The sequence below is a fragment of the Rhinolophus sinicus genome, linkage group LG04 (assembly GCF_036562045.2).
Source record: "Rhinolophus sinicus isolate RSC01 linkage group LG04, ASM3656204v1, whole genome shotgun sequence".
Taxonomy (NCBI): Eukaryota; Metazoa; Chordata; class Mammalia; order Chiroptera; family Rhinolophidae; genus Rhinolophus; species Rhinolophus sinicus.
The window spans coordinates 158,522,840-158,546,446 of NC_133754.1; the positions used below are offsets into that span (position 1 = coordinate 158,522,840).

A 23,607-nucleotide genomic window follows, 5' to 3' on the forward strand; every position below is an offset into this window, starting at 1 on the left:
TGAATCCCAGGCTTGCCATTTGCCAGCTGCATGATTTTGGGTAAATTACTTAACCTCTCTGTACCTCAGTTTCTTCATCTGCAAAATGGGAGTAAGATTCATTCCTACTTCAGAAGGTTATTACGATGATTAAATTAATTAAGTACTTAAAGCCATGGCTGCTGTGTAATAAGTGCTCAATAAATGTGAGCTGTTGCTATTGCTAGTGGAATCTTCATGAAGATTAATGACCAGCTTCAATCTTAAAAGGTTCATATTTTTTACAAATGCCTTAAAAACACATGGGATCCCCTTGGGAGCTGGGGAGGGGAAAATAGCCATCCCCACACCCAATTTTAAGGCTGCAATGGGACTGTCTTCTATAGGTAAGACCCGAATTAAAGGGAACTGTCCAAAGCTGTCCCCAGGGATAGAGATTTTGCCCATCTGCTTGCAGCAGCTGCCAAGAAAAGAACAAAGAGCATCATCTTCCACTGAGAAGGAATAACACTGGGAAGAACAAGACTAACTGAATTATAACAATTCTAGAAAAATTAAAAAATAACAAGCAACATCAAGACTCATCACAATAAGAGCCACACTCAGGACCTTTTCTAAGTAAGAGGCAGTCGGAGCTAATTGGCAGTTCACACTGAAACATACAGCTTTTACTTTGCTGAGCGTGAGCACGACCCTGGGTGCCATATGAACATTCTAGAGCAGGGTGTCCAAATTTTTTTCAACGTTTTTCACCGAGGGCCATATGCGGTAAAATACACAAACAGCCGGGCCACTCACTCGAGGTGAAGTACCTAGTGCCTCACCTGGTTTATTTAAGTAAACTAAATATATTTTTGGAATTTGCTGCAGGCCAATTAAAAATGGATTGCGGGCCGCAGTTTGGACACCACCTAGATGGTCCAACAGAAAAGGGAGCTCAGCAATCAACCAGTTCCCATGAGTGATGAAACTGAAACCCAGCATGCTCAAGTGACTTGCTCAGGGTCACACCGTAAGTCAGCGCCCATGCCGGGGCACTTTTCTTTGAGCCACATTCAAAGGAAGTAGTCCCTCTGATAAATACTTGCTGTATGAGGCATAAAGCCTATTTGGATTCAAAATCAATTTAAAATCTGAGGATTAAAAGCCCATGGAACCTCAGTTATTACAGGTATTTGTAAGAATTCTATTTCAATATCGCCCCCACTCTTTGGAAAGGCTAGGTCTTCTCACCACCACTACCACCACCACCACACACACACACACACACACACACACACACACACACACACACAAAATTACATTGAAAGGGAAAACCATGATTCCTTCAAAAGGGAAACGGGGAGATAGGGCTGAAGAAGTATCCACGTCTGCTGCACTGATCTAATTGCCGTTAGTTCAGTAAAAATCTTGGGCCATCAGCTATGCTAAGAGTCCAAAAACCAAGGGTCCAACTGGGCCAAGCTGGGAGAGGGCCCACAGGTGACACTCAGGCCTGTGACTGATGTGGAAAAGAAAGAGGGAGTGGGTAAACAGTCTCAGAAGGCTTGTTGCCAAATTTAGGATTAAGGGCAGACTTTATAAACTGTCATCCGCAGGCCACATCCATCACTGGGCAAGTTTTGTTTGGCCTGCACAGTATATTTCTTTTTATTTGAATTAGTTGCCAATATTTGTAAGTTGGGAGCTCTTACATGAATACATGGATTGCTAGCTTCCCTTGAAAAATCAGAACACCTGGTAATTCTGGACCCTCATTCTCACACGCCAACAACCAGTTGGTGCTAATGGAGCTGCCCCTCTAAACTGGGAATGCCACTCAAAGTTCCCCACCACTTGGCCCCTGGTTTAGAGCCGTGGGACTGGAATAAAAGAAGGGGTGAACACTGGAGATGACCCTGTGGCCATCAGAATAGCTACAAGTCCAGCCACCACTACCTCCCTAGCTGTTTGAAGCAGGGTAATAGTGAGAAGTTGCCTCCAAGGGAAGCAGGGGCTGGGAAAGGCGCTGTGGACCCTCGTACACACTGACATTTGCAAGACAGTTATTTAGAAGCTGCATCTGTTTGAATTCAGTGGGAGCTTTGCCTTCATATAGAAAACAAAACTATGCTGGGATGGCTCAGGCTTTCTAGGGGTGGGGCAGAATGCAGCAACATGAGATAGTCCCACACTTAGTTTATTTGCATTGCAGGGTTGGTTGTTAAAGACACCAAGGAGCTCTCACTGAAGAATGTGGTGAGGAGCCAGAGAATGCTCCCCGAGAGGAGCCCCCACTGGGGAGCACAAGAGATGGCCATGGATCGCAGAGGAAGCCTGCAGACAGGCAGCAAAACGTGCAAGCTGCGAGGCTCAGAAATGAAGTAGAAATGCCGATTGTACTCCTTGTCTCTCTGCTCACAGGTCCTCAGTTCTGCCCCTGGCAGAGTCCTGCAGGGCAGTGGTAGAAAGAGACCAACCCTCCTTTTACCATCAGGGGACCCAGGCGCTTACTCCCTTCTCTATCACAAAATCATCGTTCCTCTGCACTCCACATTTGGGCCTTCGTTTCTATACCTGTCATAGGCTAGAGTTAGGCCTTGAGGGCTGTCGGAGACCACAGATGTGAAAGCACCTGAGAGTCACAGCCAGCCAGTCACTGTTATGGACGAGGGTGTCCGGGAGGCCCCTGAGGCTAGCCATGGCCCCAGCAACCAGCAATCAGAGCCCACCCCCCCCCACCCTACCCCGCAGCCTCCGCATAGCACAGCTCCAGGGACAAAGCATCCTCGGAGCCACAATTTCCCTAGACACTCCTAAGTACCCCCTTCATAGCTTTTTCCACCTCTGTAATTACTGTGTTCTATTTACTTCATCTGTTTCCTTCAAATAACTTACTTTTTCACTTAAATAGGCAACATTAGTTCTTTACTACAAACAGGGGGAGTTCATGACGTTCACACTCCCTGATTTGATGTGCTCGTTATTTCTAAAATACATTCAAACAAATTCATCATGAAACAATTTTTATCCTCGTATCTCAGAGGATGTAAGCTGGAGATCTGTAAATAAGTTATGCTTGTCCTGTAAGGCATTTTTTTTCATTGAAATTAGTTGCCACCATTTAAAAATAGAGAGATTTCGTATATACAAGTACGCATATATACACGCACACACAAGTCCTAGCTTCTGGCTTCTCTGTAAGCATGGAAAAAAGCTGGCAAACACTGGGCAGCACTCAGCTGGAGCTGAGAAGCCACTGCCCCTTCCAGAGGGCACGTACTATCTAGTTTGCCACAGACCCAACCTTTCCCTATCACCTTATGCCTGCCCTGCTTCTCTTGCTGCATTTTCTGCTGGCCTCACATAGACATTAGAGATTTGGACCCCCACAGGCAAACTAAAGTTATCTTTTGAACCACCAATTCCGTGTATACCCTACATGGGCAAATCTGTGCGCCCCCAAAGCCTGACCACGGGTTTGGCAGAGGTTCCTCTGCAGAGCAGGCTGACTGCTTCTTCATTGCTTTAGGTAGTGTATGCCTCACTCCACGTTAGGGCTTTTAGAGACCCGGGAAAAAAAGATCATGTTGCTTTGTGTCCTAGAAATCCTGCAACAAGCCAAAATCAGGGGACTCACAAGGCACATTGGGGCCGCTCATAATCCAGAAAAAGAACAGGAGTTATTCCTCCCAAGCTTATCACAATAGTTGTCATTTTGTGCCTAATTCAGGCTGTCCAGACTTCTAAGTACATGCCAGAGTCCCAGCCTGGACAAGGAGCCCCCCGAGAATAGAGACTAAGAGACTGTGTGCCTGGTTCCCCTCTCTCTTCTCAGCACCTCGCGTGATGCCAGAGGCAAAGTAAAGGTTTACTGAAAAAAGTAAATCAGGCTAATAGTTTATGAAATAGCAGTACTCAAAACGTCGACACATACTCGTTCGCACAGTGATTCTGTGCATTTGCGTCATTACAGAAGGAATGACTCTCAGGACCAGAGGAGATCTCAGAGACATTCTAGTACAACCGCTCTTTCTGGTTGGGATGAGGGGTCCCCGAGCCCAGGCAGGCTCTACACTGACAAAGATAAAGCATGACCTTGGAGAAATGCGAACTGCTCAAGTTGTCAGTCTGCTGGTTTCTCTTTCCTTTGTGGAGTTTACAGAATGGTCATTCTGTTCATCTCACAATTTCATCCTTGACTCTGTGGATTTAAGTGGAGTTGAGACTGCACCATCTATATAAAAACTTTCTTTCAGGAATCTATTTGTAAAGCTCTGTTACATATATCCTGGATCACACTAGAGAAGAGAAGGCGCCATGGTGGCTCCTAGTAAGACCCCCAAGCCTGGCAATCATGGTATTTCTGGGGTTCTTTCTGTCCATGGGTGAGATGTGGGGCAACTGGGGAGAGGGCAACTCCCTAACTCCACAGCATCTTAGCATCCCAGACATCATTCTTGGAGATCACAGACCCACATTGGAACCGCCAAGGCCCTGGGCTCAGAGAAAGGAAAAGCTCTGTTAAGGTGACACTTTGAGTTTATAACAGAGCTGGGACAAGGAGCTAAAACTCCCAACTCCAAGCCAGAACTTTGTTCCCTACACTCAGTGGCTCACCCTCTGCCCTGACTAGACGCAGGGATTTTCTTCCTGGGAAGCTCTGAGATGGGCCAATGCTCAGACTTTGAGACTAGGCTTGCAAGGAAGACATCTGTGAAGGCCTAATCAGGACAATTCACTGTTAAGATCTCCATACACAGTGTAGGTGGTAAAAGGGAGTGATGGAAATCACTCTGGACTCAGAAGAATCTCATGGCCTCCTCTGCCTGGGCATCGAACTCCCACCCACTTTGGAGAGAAGAGAAGGGCAATAAAAAGACCCATCTGGCCCCATGAGCAGCCTTTGTGCCCAATGACCCCTAAGTGACCTTGGTGAAAGGAGAGACCAGATTTTCAGGGAAGGCACACACAGAGCCTCCAGGATGCCCCACTCTGCCCAGATCCCTACACCCCTACAGGCAGCAGCCCCTTACCTGTTGATGGAACTGACACTGGGCACCGTGTCATTGTCACACACTCGTTCTGCCAGCAGCCGGTCCCTGATCTCCCAGGCAAACATGGTGGGATTTTGGCGTTTATATTCGGCGATTTTTTCTACCACTTTGGGTGTGGCAACCTTTGGTTTGGATCCTCCAATTACCCCAGGCTTAATGCTCCCCGTCTCATAATACCTAGGACCAAAGAGAAAGGAGCTTAGCCCTGAGGAACCAGCAAAACGGATGTTGGTAACAATATAACAGGCTACTCTATCCTGGAAACATCCACATCTGTCCAGTACAGTAGCCACTAGCCATCTGTGGCTTTTACATTTTTGAAATGTGGTTCGTTTGAACTGGTACATGCTGTAAACAAAAAACACACACCACATTTTCAAAACTTAGTACCAAAAAAGAATATAAAATGTCTCATTAATAGTTTTTACTTTGGGTGTATGTTGAAATGATAATTTTCTTATCTATTTGGTTAAATGCGATATATCATTTAAATTAATTGTACCTGTTTCCTTTTCCTTTTTCAACGTGTTACTAGAAAATTTTAAATTTCATATGTAGTTCACATTACACTTCACTTGGACAGCACTGGTCAGGATGCTATGCATTCATTCATTCATTCATATTTATCTACCATTTTACAGGTTACAGAACACTTTCAAGTCAGTTTTCCCATTTTGAATGAGTGAATGAATAAGTAAATGGGTCTTATACCCACGAGAATAAAACGGAGACCCATAGAGGTTAAACGGCTTGTCCAGAGTCACACAAAACACACTGGCTAAACCAGAACCGTGACACCACCTCCTGAGTTCTCATTTCTCCAGAAAGTTGGCTGGTATCTTTAACTTGCCAGCTCTTTCATCCCCTAGCAGATTCATCTGCCTTCTGTAAAACCGTCCCCTAGAATGCAACTTATTTTTCCATAAGAAAAAAAACAATAACCCTGGTATAAAATTAAAGGGAATGTTGGATTCCAGAATTAAGTGGAAATATGTGTCATGGATAAGTCAAAACCCAAGCGATCAAAAAAACCAACCGCAAGTCGCAGCAGCTCTTCCAGGGACCTCCCCTGAGGTAAATCGCTGTTTCAAAGGACATTTTCATGCTATCAGCTCTCCCTCGTTAAGGCAAATAGGATGTCAGGGTTTTACAGTAACACCGAGACCAGGGAGATGAGTGCCATGAAAGATCATTTCAGGGGGAAAAAAACGACTTGATTCCTTTTCGGAGTCTGAGCCTTGACTGGATGTCTCTCTCAATATTTACAGAGGAATTCTTGACTTCCTCTTGCAAAGGAGATTATCTTGCAGTTGAAATGTCTTTTGAACCAAAAGGACATTTTAGAAATGACTGGTAATTTTCAAGCCTAACAAGAGTTTATAATTGATAAGGGAAAGAGGTGATCCTCTCATGAGATGGGTGGGAAAGGTTACCCAGAACGATGGCTGCTTACATTGAAAGAGATGCTGAAATTCGCAGCCTGAGTAAGTCTGGGTAGGGCCAACTTAGTGAATATTCTATAAATGGATGAAATAATTTGGGAGCGATAATGTGGAAGTAGAAATTCTACTTTTCATTGGAAAGAGTGAGTCAAATTGGGACCATAAGGCAAAACTCAACCTATTCTCCCTCTTCCTATAATTGCTGAAAATGTGTTGTTGGTCACAAACAGCTTTTTAGAAATATCTAAGAAAATACTTTTTTGCCAGAAGTCTAGAAAAGTACCTAAATCAAGGCACCCAATAATCTCTGCAGCCGCCAAACATTCTTTCAATTTTACAAGATAAAGTCATTCGTTAATATCAATGCAACAACTCATTTATTTCAGCGCAGTGCTCTAGAGTTTACAGACTTCTTCCTTGATTTATCTTGATCCTCACACCAATCCTGAGAGTCCAGTAGGGTTTTGTAGAAAGGGAACCCGATGATGAGAAGATTAACTGACTTGCACAACTCCCTTCTAGAAGTTAAGGGCAACACCAGCTTTCAACGCTGACTCTGAATCCAGTGCTCCTCCCACTAAATCAAACTACTGCTTTGGTGATAAAAAGTTAAGCAATGATAATAATAATAATAATCCCTTGCAATTGTAGAGCACTTTACTGTCTACCAGGAATTTTAATAAGCATTTTTTTTTCATTCACTCGCTGCACCAATAGTCACCGAGTACCTGTTAGAACGGGTGTTATGGATACACACACAGACACACAGACAACCCTATGTTGGATACTCAAAATATGTTCGTTGAATGGGACCACAGTGTTCCGGCAACAACTGTGAAGGTGTAGCAGGATGAAGCGCCCCCCCACCGCCAGCACTTGCCCTGCTTGCATGGCTGGGGGTGACAGCACCCAAGACTCTCCACCCATCCCACCTGAGCAGTGCCACCCACAGGAGGCTATGCTCTTGACAGGAGAGGTTTCTGTCTTCCTTTTGACTGACACATGGGCCAGGCACTCAGAAGGCAACCCTGACATTTCAGGAAACCCTAGCTGGCAACTGTGTCAAGTGAGGATTCAGACTAAATAACCACCCTTTCATCTTAGCGAAACAGAAATGCATCCCTTTGGCTTGCGCACAACAGATGAATGGCAGACCAACAGCAGCCACCAATACAGAGTTTAGTTCAGTGCAAAGAGCATTAGTTTGGGAGTAAAGAGGTGTAGATGCCAATCAGTGGCTCTGACACTAACTCGCTGTGTGACCTTGGTCAACTCCCTTAGCCTCTCTGGGCCTCAGTTATTCCATTTGTGTAATAAGTGGAGGATATTTGCTCTGCCTGCCTTGCAGGGCTGTTGTGAAGACAGAAATGCAGAAGGGTGAAGAAAAAGCTTTGCAAAACATAAAGAGCGCGTGTTGTGGATTAAAATCCTCTGAGTGTTTATTACTGTGTAACATGCCACCCAATTCCAAATGGCCTGAACCTCCCAGACAGGCTCTAGTGAAAGAAGACAACAGCCAGTCTTTCTGGGTGGATTTAAATGGGCCTCACATGCCACCAGGCTGTGCCTCTCAAGCCCCTCCGGAGCCTTGAGCTCTGCGGACTGAATACCCACACTCCTGGCAGACCGCCACCTTCCCAAGATGACGGGAGTCTCTGCCAGCCCCAGGGACTCTGCCTGCCTTGCCACGCAGCCTCTGAAAACCATGGCCACCACACACCACACACTCTCTACAATCTGTCACCCCATGTGCACCCATCAAATTCTTCAGTGACCAAAAAAAAAAAAAAACAAATCAGTGGATGGAACAGCCCAGTTCAGAAATTCCCAGTCACACTGTTTTAGGTCTGAACTTGTTTCTTAAAAGGCAGTTCTAATTAGAGTGACATTTTGTCCACTGTGGTTCTTAGTTATGAAAATAATGAGCTATGAAATTCCAATTTATTGTTGACAACTTAAATGGCCAGGCACCGGAGCGGCGAGTAACTTCCGAGTGCCATTCTACCTAGTGACAAATCTATTCTGGGCTGTGGGAGGTGGCCAGCTGGGCCGGAGAAGGTCCCTGTCCCCTTCAGTCTCCAGGGGAGATCTGAAGGGTTCCTGAGCACCCAACCCAGCATGGAGGTGTCACCTCTGAGAAGGGCTCAGCATTTTGCCCTGAGACGATTTCAAATAGCAAGCAAAATGTCGGCTTAGCAAAGATGTCTCAGCAAAAACAAAGGAAGAGCCTTCTTTTCTCTCTCTCTTTCTCTCTCTCCCCCTCGGTACAAGGAAGAAGCTTCCCAAAAAGATCTCTAAGATCCATTTGGCTCTCGGAGTCTGACACTGAGATAGTCTAAAATATTTCCCTTCTCTCTCTCTTTCTCTTTGTATCTTGTCTTCATTTCTCTTTGTTGTGTTTCTTTTTTAAATCAATTATTCCTTTTCGCTTTGTTTTCCTTTCTTCCTTCTTTCTCTTTTCTCTCTCTCTGTCTCCTCTATTTCCTTCTTCTACTCTCACTCTCATCCTCCGTCCAACAAAACCACCATCTAATAAGAACACCACGCTGACGTCCTGCCTTCCTCCTTGAACTCTGGCTGGGGCTCGTTTGCGTCTGAGTGCTAAACAGGACGGGAGCCCACAGCCTCCACCGCCAAGGTGACCTGAGACGGGCAGGGGAATGAGAAATAAACACCGGGATCAAGGTCCCTAAAGGGGCTGCCAGACCTCTGGCCCTGAAACTTCTTCCCTTGGCCTCCAGCAAGGCTCCCCAAGGTTAGAAACTGGTATTCCCTCCATCTGAGAGAATTTCTTTAATTCCAGCACATGGAAGGGAAAGAGCAAGCAGAAAGTCACGATGTCACTGACATGCTTCAAAAATATTTCTTTTCTATTCAGGCATCTGTTCTCAAACCATAATGTGAGCTACAGGACAAAGGTTATTCTCTGACCCAGAGAGAGAAATCCTGAGAGAGCATTAAACAGCTAAACCCGAGACCGCTCATGGCTGCCAGGGCAGACCTATGACAACTTCACATGCCTGGAAACAAACCTGTGGCTTTGGTTTGGGAGGATGGTGAGGTGTGCATGGTCTGGGAATCCTTAAGCCCTCTTCCCTGCCTGAGTACTGACTGGCTGGCTGGACCCGGGTCAGTCACTTCTCTCTAGGTTTGTTTCCTCCTCTCGAAACTGCTTCTCTGGATGGTGCTGAGGTTCACCCGAGAAAATCAACAGGAGTGCTAAAAGCTGCACAGCCCTCTGGGAGAATCTGCATTGTTAGTATTTTGCTTGCAGCAAATCACCAGGTCAAGTGGCAACTTTCAAATGTCAGACTGGAGAGTTAGTGTTTCTTTGAGTGTTGTTTTTTTTTTTTTTTTTTCCTCTCTAATTTAATAGATACTTAGGATGCCTGTCACTACAAAGGAAACAAAACAGAAGGAAAATACTGCAGCCCAACATAATAAGGTTGATGACAACCCAAAAACTGATAATGACAGCTGACTTTTAAAAATGGTACATGCATTTGGAAAACGTTAAAATGAAACATTGGATTCTGGTAATTTCGGTGATTTTAACTTGTGGATTTTCTACCTAGCCCCGCTCAGGCCCTGGGCTCACCTGAGATGTATAGAGGAATCTCCCAAGAACCTCTTACTCTTGGGTTCTTTGGAATAATTCACCAGGCTCTCAGAAAACATGTCATCCCTCCCGACTAAGTCCGCATTCCACATGCCACTGGGGTTTCCCAGGGCTACTTTGAATTGAACAGCCTCGAAAGGACTTTGCAAACTCTACAGTGCTATGCGTGTGGGCAAACTGCCATCATGATTCTCACTAGGACACTGGCACGTTTGGACAGCCGCTGGGTCGTGTTTGAGGTCGTTATTTGAAAACTCAAGGGAAGCCTGGAGCTCCTGCCTTTACCTGCCAAGGATTTTGCTGACACAACCATGGCTGACCCGAAGCTGCCTGGAGATATCGCAGGGCCTGACACCTTGATGAGCAAGTTCCACTATCCTTTGGCGGACTACATCCGGAAGTGGCCGTCCGTTCACAAAAACCCCCCCAAGCTGATTCACGCCTCCATGTCCTGAAACAGATCAGAAACAAAAGGCAAAGGAAAGGGTGGTTAGAACCAGTCACATAGAAGGTAAAGCACGTTGCTAGTACCCAGAGCCCCTCAGATCAGAAACGGCTGCAGGCTAGATGTCTGGAACCTGAAGTCTAACCATGTAGACCACATGAGCACCCCGGGTTACTTTTTAGTATTAACTTCAGCCTTTGTCCATCTTCAGCCAGTCAATTGGGCTACGGAGGGCAAGCATCCCATATTACGTTTCCTTTATACTAGCATTTTCCTTGTAATTTCTTTTTTAACAATGGAATATGTGAAGACCTCAGTCTATACTAGGGACACAATTTATTACATACGTGATGCTAAGGTGTAAGGGAGACCCTCAGGAGAAAAGACATTTGAAAATACATCAAATTTAAAGAGATTGTTTAAAAATGAAACTCTTTTCCTTTTAACAAATATCTTTAAAAGTGAAAGGGTCCACTCCAAAAAACTTCAGGGGAAAATAAATGTTTTTTAAACCAGCGATCTGATTAAGAGCTAAAGACTTTTAAAATTTTTTAGACTAGTATCTGCAGAGACAAAACCCAACGACGGCCTAGATAAAAATGTTTTCTTTAAGAAAGTGAGGTCCATACCTCAATAAAGCTGGTAAAAAAAATAAACAAAAAAGGCGAGGCTGTTATGCATATTTGACCCCTGCACCTTCTCAGATCACACAAAAGAAATGCGTCAGAGGATCACATTCCACTCTACTGCACCAGAACTTATTATAAAGGAGTTTTCCTAAAATATTTGGAGTGTTTTGCAATTGACAAGCAGCTTTAAGTTGGTTCAGGGGCAATAAAGAAGCCGGAGAGGGCTTCTGAGTCCCAGGCTTTTCAAGGGTTCTGGGACACATTTTAAGTAAAAAAGAGGCTAGGAAAGTATCCACCCAATAAGCTCCCTTCTCTTACATCAAGGTCCATCTGGAGGGAAACAGGATCCGAGTAAAACCAGTAAACACAGGGTGATCCAGTATAGCAACGTCATTGACCTTGTAGCTGCTAATCAGCCACTAATATTGCTGAGGACTGTCAGAAGCCAAAGCGAAGGCTTTACCAATGCTACTGGCAGCTCAGAGGCCAAGGAGGAGGAACTCTCCTGAACTGGAACTTGCCTGGGACTGGACTGTACCAGGGAAGTCAGGGCATCTCAGAGGACACACACACACACACACACACACACACACACACACACACTGCAACTCTAAAACATAAAAGAGCTACCTCTTCTCAGCTCTCCCCTCCACCCCAGCACTCAACTACTATGAAGATTCACGAACAACATCTGAAATGAAGGGGGGAAAGGCACCCATTACATAGCCTAGTTCCTAAAAACTGCCAAAGAAATTCATTCATTTCCCATGAGAGTCCCAATTGAATATTTCCCCAAATTTCCAAGCTCAGGCTGATTTCAAGGGAAAACACAGTTTTGTAGATAATGACAGTACTTCATTCGAATTCTAAGCTAGAATTTCTGATTTTCAAAATGAGCTTTGATCGGTTTTGGTTGTTCTAAACCACTCCAGATGTAAGAAAAAGGAAAACCATCCCTAACAGGATTTTGCAGTTAGAAATACCACTGCATAGATCACCTAAAAGAGAAAGACTGCAGCCACCCCTATTCAAGGGCCTTATGAAGGCTTTGTTCTAGGGTTGGAGGCACCTAATAAAAATGAGTTGTATGGATCTCTCAAGAACAGGCTGTATTTAAGAAGAAAGTAAATTCAAAATTGGTACAATCTCATCAGAAAGGACAAAAAGGAAGCTAAAAGCACCCAGCACATTTGTAAGATAGTCCAAGCACTGTGGCCCATCTGCAATAGTCTATTCCCTATACCAAAGGCAATTAAACTTTCTGCCCAAAATACAGTGGCAACCTTCAGAGGACTCAAATTCCAAGAGCAGTTCTACAGGACATTTGTGAGTTTGGGGGGCCATTGTATCATGGAAAAAACGTCAAGGGTTGGACACTCAAGGTGTCCCCCACAAGCCTTCAAACCGTCTGCTCCTGACCACAAAGACTATGCTACCAATACTCTTGCAGAGTCCGATCCACATGTCCACAGCTGACACAAGACCCAGGGTGACCTCGGAGCCCCTGGAAAGGCCTCCAAACCCACTTGGTCCAGACATAGTCCTATCTAATAGAGCATTGTGAGGGTGGTGGGGAGGTGATTTACAATTGTGGTCTGAGATGGCAATGTCTCCCAGTTACCCTGAGACTGGAAAGAAGTGAAATTGTATGCCTGAAAGAGGGGAGGCAGGGTGGGGAAATAAAATAGGAAAAGTGAGGTGTGAGGGGAAGGGTGCAAAGAGTAGGAATTAAATGAGCCAGACAGCAAGAAAAGGGAATCTGAAAGGTAAGCCTCACATTAGAAAAGCAGAGGAGGAGAAAAAGGAATGGATCAGCCACAACAAGCGAAGAAAAGAAAGGTCAGTGTGGTACACAGTGGAGGGCAAGGAGACCAGAAGAGAAAATGGAGGAAGCCCAGTAAGGGGGCAGCAGGAGGACAGGGGACTTGTATGGAGGGGGACCTTTGTTTTTTGGAACCCCAGCTCAAGCCCTGCATTTCCTCTGAGACACCCAAGTCCCAGCCTCTACTTCCTGTGGACTCCAGCTGAGTGACAGTTCATCCCTTGGAGGGTACCGGGGGGTTGGGGGGAGACAGGCTCAGCTACACTTTTCAGGGCCAAATAGAATGTACAGGAGAGACTGACTAAAAGACAGATGGAAACAAATCAAGGCAAAGACCAGGAAACAGACACAGATACAAGGGAAACACAGCCCCGCCCCCACAGGACTGACAGAAAAGGTTTGGAGGGAGAAGGGTTGAATTGCAGATGCCCCTTGGGCCTTTGTAGCTCTGGTCTGGAAGGGCCAGCCTCCACAGATGCTTCTCAGGCCCTAATACGGACATGCTGCCCACCAAGGGCCCTGTCCACACCCTGGGGTGGGCATAGAGTCTTGGGGAGAGGATGTCTGCTGACTCAGCCACAGATTGAACTCCAGGACTTACAGGGTCATTGAAATTCCTCCTAGTGTCACTGGAGAGGATGAACGAAGGGACACAGAGACGTGCCAACAGGAACACAGGGAAAGAGCCGAGATGAAATTTTCTTAATGGACTCTCTAAATGATAGACAGGTGCTGATACACATGGACAGTTGGGCCATAGATACAGATATAGTAAAACCAGACAGAGTGCCTTGCACATTGTATGTGTATATCCACCCAGACAGTCCACTGTCCTCTCTGGAACCTGAGTCCCTCCCTCTCCTCTTCTGTGAATTCCTGAAGACCCAAGAACCAGCTCCAGCTTTGCCCAGGTGAACTTCCTCTCAGTCCTTTTGTCTCTCTGACCTCAATATTATACCCTGTAAAATGGGCATAACAAAAGGTTTAGATAACACTCAGGTAGGAGACTATAAAAGTGCTTTATAACTGTTAACCATACCTATGGTAGGGAAATGTCTGGGGAGGGAGGTAGGAGACCATTGTGCTGATGAAAGTGATGAGTCTGGAATAGCAGCAGGTAGGAGCAGAGGAAGTCCATTTCCTGGCAGTGCCTCCCCATCCCCCCACAGAAGCTGTCCTGCTCCAATGGGGGAGGGGGGTGTCAGGGGAAGAAACTGACTAGGGCCAGGAAGGAAAATGAGATGAGACTTGGTCCTTGCCCCTATTGCCCTAACGAACTCTAAGGATCTACTGTACACCCCACCCCCAATCGCCAACCAATTGAGGCCCCAGAGCCGGCCTACATTGTGCAAGCAAATAGCTTTGGGTGACAGAACGAAAGGCACTTCCACAGAAGCCAGATCTGGAAGCTGGGCTGGCTGGGGCCCAGCCTCACGGTACTGGCCCTGAGCTTAGAAATGGGAGGAGGGAGCATTTCTCAAGGAGGGGGCAGATGAAGTCTGGGAGGACGAGGGACAGAGACAGAGACAGAGGGTAGCAGCACCTGGAAGGAGCTGCCTTCTCCATCCTCATGCACAGCTGGGGGACCACGGGGTCTGATACTATCTCCCCAAGGGCTTGGGCAAGACCTTTAGGGCGCCTCTCTGCGCAGAAAGAGGCAGTGAGGGTCTGTGGATTTCCACCGGCGAAGAGAGAAGCAAGCGCAGGGGCCAGCCCTCCCCATTTTGCCCACCCCCCAATTGCTCTTTGGTTGAGCTAAGGGCTTGCCTACCTCTCAGAGTATTGACCCCAACTCGTTTGTTTTCTGGCTCACTCTGCGAGATCAGAGCCTGCCCCGAACCCAGCTCAAGTGTGCACAGGAGATGACTGCCGAGGGCGCTGGGGTCACTGTGGAATGGAAACCGTTTTGGCACAGGCCCCAGACGAGAAGGAATCGTTTGGGCTGGGACCGTAGCGAGCGGCTTTTCTGCGCAAACCTCCGCACCGCTTTGGTGGATTACCTCCTACTCGGGAAATTGACACAAAGAGAAAGTGACCTGCCGGCAGCCAGCTCTGGCCGCCTGGATCAGCATTTCTCTGCCTACTAGGTCACTGGGCCCTCCGGGTAAAAAACGGACAAATTCGCCCAAGAAAGCTCGCCTTCTCTGCAGCCGGGTCTCTGCTGCCTTTGTTAAATAGGGGACCCACAGCTGGGTAAGCAGGATCCTGGGCTATCTGAGAAGAACCTGTCTTGGGGAGGACTCCCAGCTGGGGATCAATGCTATGACCTGCGGTCCGTGGGGACCGGAGCTGGGCACCCGGCTGGACGCCGCCGAAGACTGGCGCCTTGCTCCGGCCCAGCTCTGCAGTGCGCAGAAGGGAAACACGATTCGTTCCACTTGGTATTTCCTTGAAATCTCCGAATCTAATCCGGCGCTAACTCACCGTGAGAGGAACGCTCGTCTCACAGAAGGCTGTGCTAAAGGGTGAACTGGAAGATCCCGCGGGTCAGGCAGCCGGCCGGCCGACCTCGCCCGCGCCCAAAATGACCCTTCCGTCTCCTACACACGCGGCGCATTTCAGAAGGCTGGGGCGCCTGTATAGTGACTAATTGGCTTCTTCTTCTTGATTTTTTTGGGGGGTGGGGGAAGCAGTCATCATAAGGCAAGCGCCCTGCAGAGAGGGACGGGATGGTGTCTTTAAGGGTCTGTGTATGAAGTGGCGGATTCTAAGCAGAAGCTCAGCTCAGGAACCTCTACTTCGTAGATTTTTCTAATCACACTCCTTAACTCCAGGACGCCTTTGGAGCTCTGAACCTAGTGTCCTTGCTTACCTCTCAACCTCTTCCTTCACACATACAAGCACACAGGCAATGGTTGGGGCCCCACTTTCCCTCCAAGCCCGTCTAGATCAGCCCACGGCTGAAAAGGAGCTATAAGGGTTGGGTAGTGGGGCGCTGTCTGACACACTGAACCTTTTGCTACAACTTCGTACCCTCCAACTAACTAGCCCAGTCGGAGCCCTCTCCAGGTCCCAGCCAGGATTCTCCCAGCACGCTGAGATATCGCTGCCGGAGCCCCCGAAAGGCTGCAGCTCGCTACCTACATTACGCGTTGGTGGAGGCGGGATTCTCGGTGCCAGGTGCTCTGGGCCTGGGCGACCAGGCACGTTGTTCCACATCCCCTGCCTGGAAGCCCTGCACTTTGCAAACTTGACTGCTCCGCTACAGAAGTCCTGGGTCCTCCCAGCCTTAGTACCTGCCCGGCAGTCCGGCACCCCCAACCCCGTCCCGCTCGGAGAGTGAGAGAGGAGAGCTCGCCGCCTACTTACTATGCATGGATGCAAACGGGTCGTGCTTACAGTGTATTTCCATCGGTGCGCTCCAGACTGCAGGCCGGCCCACGCCGCCGCCTCCCCGCGCCAACGGGCTGCCCAGCGCGGCTACGGAGCCGCGCCGCCAGGCCAGGCACTGGGCTCAGAAAACACTGCTGGAGCTTCGGGGTCTCTCTCAAAGCCGCCCTGCCGGAGATCGCGTAGAGCTGCGCCTAGAGGCGGGAAACCGCGCTAGTGCAGTCCGACTGGCAGCGAGGCGCCCAACTCCTGGTGGCTTCCCTCCCGGGCTGACTCAGGCGGCAGCTCCGGACCTGGCCCGGAGTGGCTGCGGCCAAGGCGCTCGCAGCTTCGGTGGCATAGCGTAGGGGCCTGCTTCCAGGAGGGCTAGGAACCCCTGGCCTCCGGTAGGAGCGGCTTTGAGGAGGCCTGCGGGACTCACGGCCCTGGGCTTCACTCAGGGGGTAGCGAGGCCCGCTGGCTGCCAGGCTGGTTCCGCGGCCTCGCTGCCTGTGGCGTCTCTCCTCGACCTGCCGGTCTCCACCGGATCCTTTCTCTCTCTGCTTCTCTGAGTCTCTGGGGCTCGGACTTGCAGCCTCAGCCTCTTCACCCTGCTCTCCCACGTCTCGGATGAAGTTGCTAAGAACTTCCTCTCTGCGGTGCTGGGGCCCAGGTGGTTTCGCAGACTCTTCCGCCACTGACGTTGGGGCTGAAACTCCGGAGTCCCCCGGAGCTTGCAACCCTCACACCCCCGGACTCACTGTCTTCAAAGTTCCCGCTGCTCCCCCATCGTTAGGGCCAGGAATGGGGACAACAGCGATAGTCTCCTCCTCGCCTGAGTATCTGCCTCACGCCCACCAACTCTTCGAGCCCTGCTGTCCTCTCTCGGGGGTCTGGTTCTACTGTCTTTCATTCAGTTGCCTCTTCCGGGACGGCCGCCACGCCTGCCCCAGGCGTGGAGCGAGGGACAGACGAGAGAGCGGAAGGTCCCCTCCACCAAGGCCGCCGGGACTGCTGGTGCTTAGATGGAGCTGCTGTCGGCTTTACCCGCGTTGCCGCCACCGGCGCCCGCGCTAGCCCTCCGCCTGTTCGGCGCGCACAGTGCGCCACCGCGCCGCCCCGGAGCCGCTTTCAGGACCCGCTGCGTGTGGACAGCGCCGCCCGGGGCTCAGCCTCCCTCCGGGCGGGGGCGGGGCGGGGGCTAACATGCCAATCACGTTTCATCAAGCCAATCGGAGCCGTGGCAGCCGGCCCTGGCCCGAGACACCGCCCCATTGGCTGAGCAACTGGCGGGCTCCGCCTGATTAGCGGATACCTGGGCAATAGGAGAGAATGGGAGGCGGGGCCCAAGCGGCGGCGCCACGTTCATTGACAAACGCGCGGCGCGAAGGCCTAGTGAAGCGCGGATGGACGGAGGGGGGAGGGGATCCACATAGTGCCTGGAGAGTCCTGCAGCAGGTCCCGCGGGAACCTGGCCTCCCCGCCGCGGCGTTGAGACCTTGGGATGCCTAGAAGGATTGCGGACAGCCGAGGCGTGGTGGAGGGGCGGAATAGCCTCCAGAAAATACATGCACACACGCAGCGGTTGTTGGAGGAAGACATGGAGCGCAGTAGAGATACGGCTTTCAATCTAAGCCTCATCAGACTCGCAATGTGCGCCCGTTCTGTCCTCAGTTTCCTCTTCGGTAAAATGGGCAGAGTTGGCTTACATAGTCTTTAATGAAAGCTCCTTTCAGTGGAAACATTTCATAATTGTATCAAGAGCCTAAGTCGCTGCCCTGCCACCTCCTCGTCCACCACCCTCCCTCATTTTACCCCAGGGCCTACAACTCTAAGATAACCGAATGGCAGAGATGTTGAGGTGAAATAAATCTCACATTCCTTTAAAGTTAATAACCAGGGTGCTCCTAGGGGAGGGAGCTATCTGAGGCTTTGGATCCGGTTGTCCAAGCACTGAGCCCTGAGCCCCTTTCCAGCCTAGACACTTGGGGGGGATAGTGATGCACGCAGCCGAAGGCTTCTATCCACAGGGGCAATTCCGCATCTGGCGCATGGCCTCTTGGGAGCTGAACGAACCCAGTGGTGCCCAGTGTTAAATGAGGGTCCTGAAGCAGGCGGGTGTGAGGGCGCATTCTATCTGCAAGGCCGCGCCAAGCCACGGCCAGGCATGCTACCTACCATGCTGCAGCTTTCAGCTGTTGAGAAAACCCGACCTCCCCTCTCCGGCGAAGTTATTACTGCTTTTAAGACAAAATGGGTGGAATTTATAGTAGAACCCTCCTGGTCCAGAAATGCAGGGTTTTTGTCCAGCGAGTCTCAGTTTCTGGTGCGGGGAAGGAGGGGAGGCCCTGCGACCACAATCAAAGGAACTGGTCTTTGAAAAGGAAGCATAGGACAGCCAGTCTACACACAGGAGGCAATAATTCTGTGAGCGGTTAATGTCTAGCAGAGACATTGAAGACTCTCCTGCCCCAGCAGCTCATGGTCCCAAGTCCCATCATTTCGAATTCATAAGCGATGATCCTCTAATGTTAAATATAAATCCACCAAAACAATGGCTCTGAGATGCCTGATCCAGGTTCCGGCTTGTAAGGAGGGCAGGGCACATGTTGACCCTGGGAGGATTCCCGGGCCATTCTCTGCTTCAGCCTCCTCTCTCTCTACTTCTGCCCCATTTCTCACTCCCCTACACTGGGTCGGTCCTCAGGCCCACCTTCTGTTCCTGTCCCAGACCCAGCTGCCCCGGAACGGTAGATAAGTTTCCGGCCTGACACGGTCCCCACCCCCTCCAGGGCACAGCTGCGGGGAAACCGCCTCAGGCGGGCCTCTGGGGGCCCAGCAGGCTGCCCTGAGCCCTGGGGGGGGGGGTTGGAGGCGGCGTTATTTCTCCTTTGTCTGGAACCCCGCCTGTCCTCATCTTCACACCCCCACCCCGCCCGCCCGCCTTGGAGCAGCGAGATCGCAACTGCGAAGAAGGACCAGGATAAGTTAGGGTTCCCGCGCTCTCTCCACCGGTGGCGCGCGGTGGATTGGAAGTGGCTAGATTTCAACGTGGCGTCTCTGCGTTTCCACCTGAGACTCAGGAGTGTGGGGACGCCCTGAGGGACGCCGTCAGTGACATCTCCACCTCCAGCCCCGCTCATTGAGTTCAGGGCTGGAAACTCAGATTCTAAAATCTTTGAACTCAAAAGGCCCCGAGGCTAAGCTTTCCCCATTTTACAGATACGGAACCTGAGGCCGAGCAGGAATGTGACTTCTCTAAGGTCACATAGCAAGTCTGGACTAGAGGAAAGGCAGTGAGCCTGTAACCTCTTTCTCAGAAACGCCTCTCCAGAGCCACTCTTGGGATGGAGGGGTGGGGTGGGGGAGGGTATGCTACTAAATCAAAGAACCCAGCTAGGATATGCCCTCACAAACGGGTTTTCCTTCCTATACTTGTGCGGCTCGGACAGAATTCCCGGGGGGCGCTCCGGGTGGGATGGAACAGCAGATATCCGAATAGGAATAGCTCAGACTCCCATTTCCCACAGAAGGTGTTCGGCTTCAGGACGGCGTTGGGCTCCCTAACCTGTGCGTCGAGCAACCCCCTTTGGCACAGTACGCTGCCCAGGGCAGAAGGAGCTTCCCTCTGGGTCGAGGGTAATTCACTGCCTCCGGAGCGGGCCGGCCCCCAGAAACTTTTAATGCCAAGAGGCGCCACCAGACCTGATATCCTGGCCACCAAACCTAGCCTTACAGGCCACCAAACGGCGGCCCAGAGAAGTTACGCGACTAGTCCGAGATTACACAATGATTCCTTGACCAAGCCGGGCTTCTACCGCTCAGTCCGGTCTCGGGAACCTCACGAGCCCAAGAATCTGAGTCCAGGAGAATGACGAGCTGAGAGCTGGTCTCGACAGCGTTGTGCTGAAAGCGGTGGGGCCTCGCTCTGCGCAACAGTCGCGTGGTTTCCTTCCCCCAGCAGCACGACTTTGGGCCGGGCTCTGTGCTAAGTGCTAGAGACCAGGAAGGGAAACCCTCCGGGCAGAAACTCAATTTATGTAAATCGAATTGCCTTTGAAAGTTTTGCTATTGAGAGAAAGCCCATTGAGAATAATGTTTAAGGAGCTAAAACACCTTCAGAGAAGCGTCCACCTCGGTTTTCAGCCACAGAACTTGGCTTCACTCGGAACACACTACCTCCCGTCTCCCGTCTCGCTACTCCAAGTCAGTCTCTCCATCGCCCAGCGGCTCCGGGGGGTTGGGGCTGCAATAGAGCTCTGTAGGCCTGAGATCGACTCCTGCAGCCCAAGTCCAGCCTATTTCCCTGCTCTTGCTTGGGGCAAAGCGAGGCATACAGGGCTCAGATTCGTTGCTCAGTTCGGGGAAAGTTGAAGGTGACACAGCCATCACTGTCCTAACTCGGTGGGTCCTCTCTAATTCTCATTTTAAAAGCATCAAAGAGAGAAAGAAATTGATCCGAGGTTACACAACTAGTGGGCTCAGAGCCGATTCCTGCGCCTGGATTAGGGGTCTGTTCTGCCTGGCCCGGGTCTGTTTGTAGGAATCATTGAAATGGGTGATAAAAGGGAAGAATTTAACCAGATTTGTCTTTGTCAGAGTTTGTTATCATTACCAGTTCACCCCAAAGGCCAGGGACTACCTTTCTATCTCTCAAAGACTTTAGGCAGGGGACCCCTTCTCCTAGGGCTCAGCTTCCCCATGTGTCTAATGGGGAGGAGAATTCCTAAGATGAGGCCTCCCAAGGTTTTGGAAAATGAAGATTCATGGGTAGCGAATAGTGTTAGTTCATCAGGCTCATTCTAGAGCTGGTGGTCTGGATGCCATTGCCTAGTCAGAAAGTGTTCAGCCTACCCTGGTCTCCCTGGCCTTGGGACTCCTTAACTCCCACTGCAGCTAGTTTCCCCAATAGTAGTTTTTCTCCAAGGGGGCCCATGGTGGAGGGTGGGGTTCTGTCTCCTCTCAGCTGGAATGAGAAGTCTAATGGCAGAGAAGTGGCCTTCCAATCCTACTCCACCCATACCTCCTGCTGTATCATCTCAGTAAGTCTCTGCCTCTCTCTGGACCTCAGTTTTTCCTTTTTGGTAAGAGGATCCTTAAGAGGCTCCTGCTCAGGGCTGACCTCACCGAATCTTGGGCTTAGAGCTACAAAGGCATACACATCTTCCCCATTGTGCAGATGGGGAAACTGAGCTCAAGCAATGAAATGGAATACAGTTATGAAGAAAGGAAAGGGAATTCAAGCAGCCCATAAAAGGCCTCAAAGTTAGGAGAGGGAAGAAGCCCATGCAAAAGCCCCAAAACCAGACTTGGATGCCCCCAGCCTGGCCAGCTTCTTGGCTCTCTCCTCTTCCCCAGCCGGGGCTCAGGCTGGTGCAGACAGGCAGAAGTGCAGTGTCACCTGAGATGTCTGCACTTTCCCAGACAGACTGGCCCTTACCCTGACAGGCTTGAAGAGGGGGCGTGGCTTTTCAGATTTTTAGACTCTGGCCTGCCTTGGGCCCCCCAGCCCCACCCAGGCCCGCCCCACTGAGGGATGAAATGCTTTATTGATTAAACGATTATTCAGGTGATTGAACTAATCAAAGAGCTCATCGACCGCCTTGAATTACATTCTTCATAGACTGCTTGTCGGAAAGGCAGCCAGGCCAGCCACGTAGACCCTCTCCTGGACCCTCATAAGCCTCTGACCCATTCTCAATCATACACAATCCCTAGTCCAGGTACAGGCACCTCTGGCAGTCCCACTACTGAGAGACCCACTGGCCAAGAGGGGAAGAGTGAGGATGGAGCAGAGGGCATTTCCAGGTTTCCCTTCCTACACCCTCAGCGTGGGGAATTCTCTTCAATTCTGCCTCTTTCACCTCTGCCCTAATGTCTTAGTTACAATTTTGGAAACACATCTAAGCCATGGGAATTGTCCTGGGTTTAGGGTATAAATTCACCCCTCTCTTTCTGCTTTCTGACCTACATTTGGGCTTATATTTGGGTAGAGAAGCGGGCTCACTGATGCACAGGAATGGGGGTTAGGAGAGTTCCTGCCAGTGACAGGAGTGTTTGGATGGGGGTTAGCATATTTGGCCTAAAGAGTAAATGAGGATTTTACCTCGGGGCAAACAGAGGCCTTCTGCTGTCTGCCATCTCCTTTCAGATATAAACCCACCTTACTCTACTCACACCCTGGGCCGGTAGGAGGCATACAGTGCCCTGTGCCAGAAAGGCCTGTGTACATACAGACACCAGAACTGGATGCCCAGGCAAGGCACACATGTCCACCCACTTGTGCTCTCCTCCATTGGAGCGGCAACCACAAGACAAAACCTGAGCACACAGTACACACACACACACACACACACACACACACACACGAGTCAGAGCCTTGTTTAGGTGAAAGTGAAGGCAGGCTGGGGGTCCCTAGAAACGTCTGTTCTAACCTATAGGCTGACTGCTCTTACCTGCCAAGGAGACCCATTTATACAAATGGTAGACTCAACAGTGCCCGCAGAGAGAAGCAGTGCCCATTACACACTGAAGGTCTGCACACCCTGAATTCACATCTGCACCCTGGTTCTCCCAATAGAATGGGACCTGAGACTGACTGTTCCCAGGCTTACCACAGCAAACCCCTACAGGCCCTAGACCCATTTCTGTGCCTAGGGGCTGGCACTTTTGTGTACATTGGGATGTACACAGTGAACAGCTGTTGACATCCAAAAATGGAGGGGTCAGTGTAAACACATCTTTCTCACTTCCAAAATCACTTGGGATATGACAGGTGAACACAGACTGTTAAAGGAGTAGATGTACACCCAGACACTTATCCAAATTATATATGTATATATTTTTATATATGTATATATATGTACATATATGTATATACATATATATACATACATACATGCCCCTCATAGACACACATTTTGGATACTCAGAAGAACAATGCCCAGGAACACCAACTCATAAAAACACACACTAACACACTCAGGAATCTAAAGACACACACACAGGCACATAAACTCTTGGACACACACTCAGACATTTGAAAATACATATACAGGGACACACAAACTCACTGTCTCTCATGCACACTCTGAATCCATATGTAAACACACAGGCTCAAACAAACTTTCAGGTCCCCAGATAGACACCTACATAAACATTCGATAATAAAGAAAAAATAGGCAAACTCTCAGACTCTTGGACTGATGCAGAAGTCTGTGAATAGATTGGTGAAAAGACCTACAATCGAGGTGCAGACAAACATGCAGTCAATCCCGGCGAAAAGGAGGCGCACCCCCTCCCCCCGGGCGGACACACGTCAGGATC

At 49.5% G+C, this 23,607-nt stretch overlaps 1 protein-coding gene across 9 annotated transcripts in view; it reads right to left on the reverse strand.

Moving 5' to 3' along the window:
• The window catches only part of PAX5 (paired box 5), a 186,667-nt gene that overhangs the window by 162,859 nt on the left and 201 nt on the right, over positions 1 to 23,607 (reverse strand). For 7 of the 9 annotated variants that reach the window (XM_019729118.2, XM_019729113.2, XM_019729111.2 and 4 more), the window contains exons 2-3: positions 10,362 to 10,527; positions 4,995 to 5,192 (exon numbers count right to left, since the gene is read on the reverse strand). In XM_019729118.2, coding sequence (XP_019584677.1) covers positions 4,995 to 5,192; positions 10,362 to 10,527 — 364 coding nt within the window. Of the gene's footprint in view, positions 1 to 4,994; positions 5,193 to 10,361; positions 10,528 to 16,281; positions 18,063 to 23,607 lie in introns of those variants that run through there. The other 2 variants (XM_019729119.2, XM_019729110.2) reach the window with 2 other exon arrangements.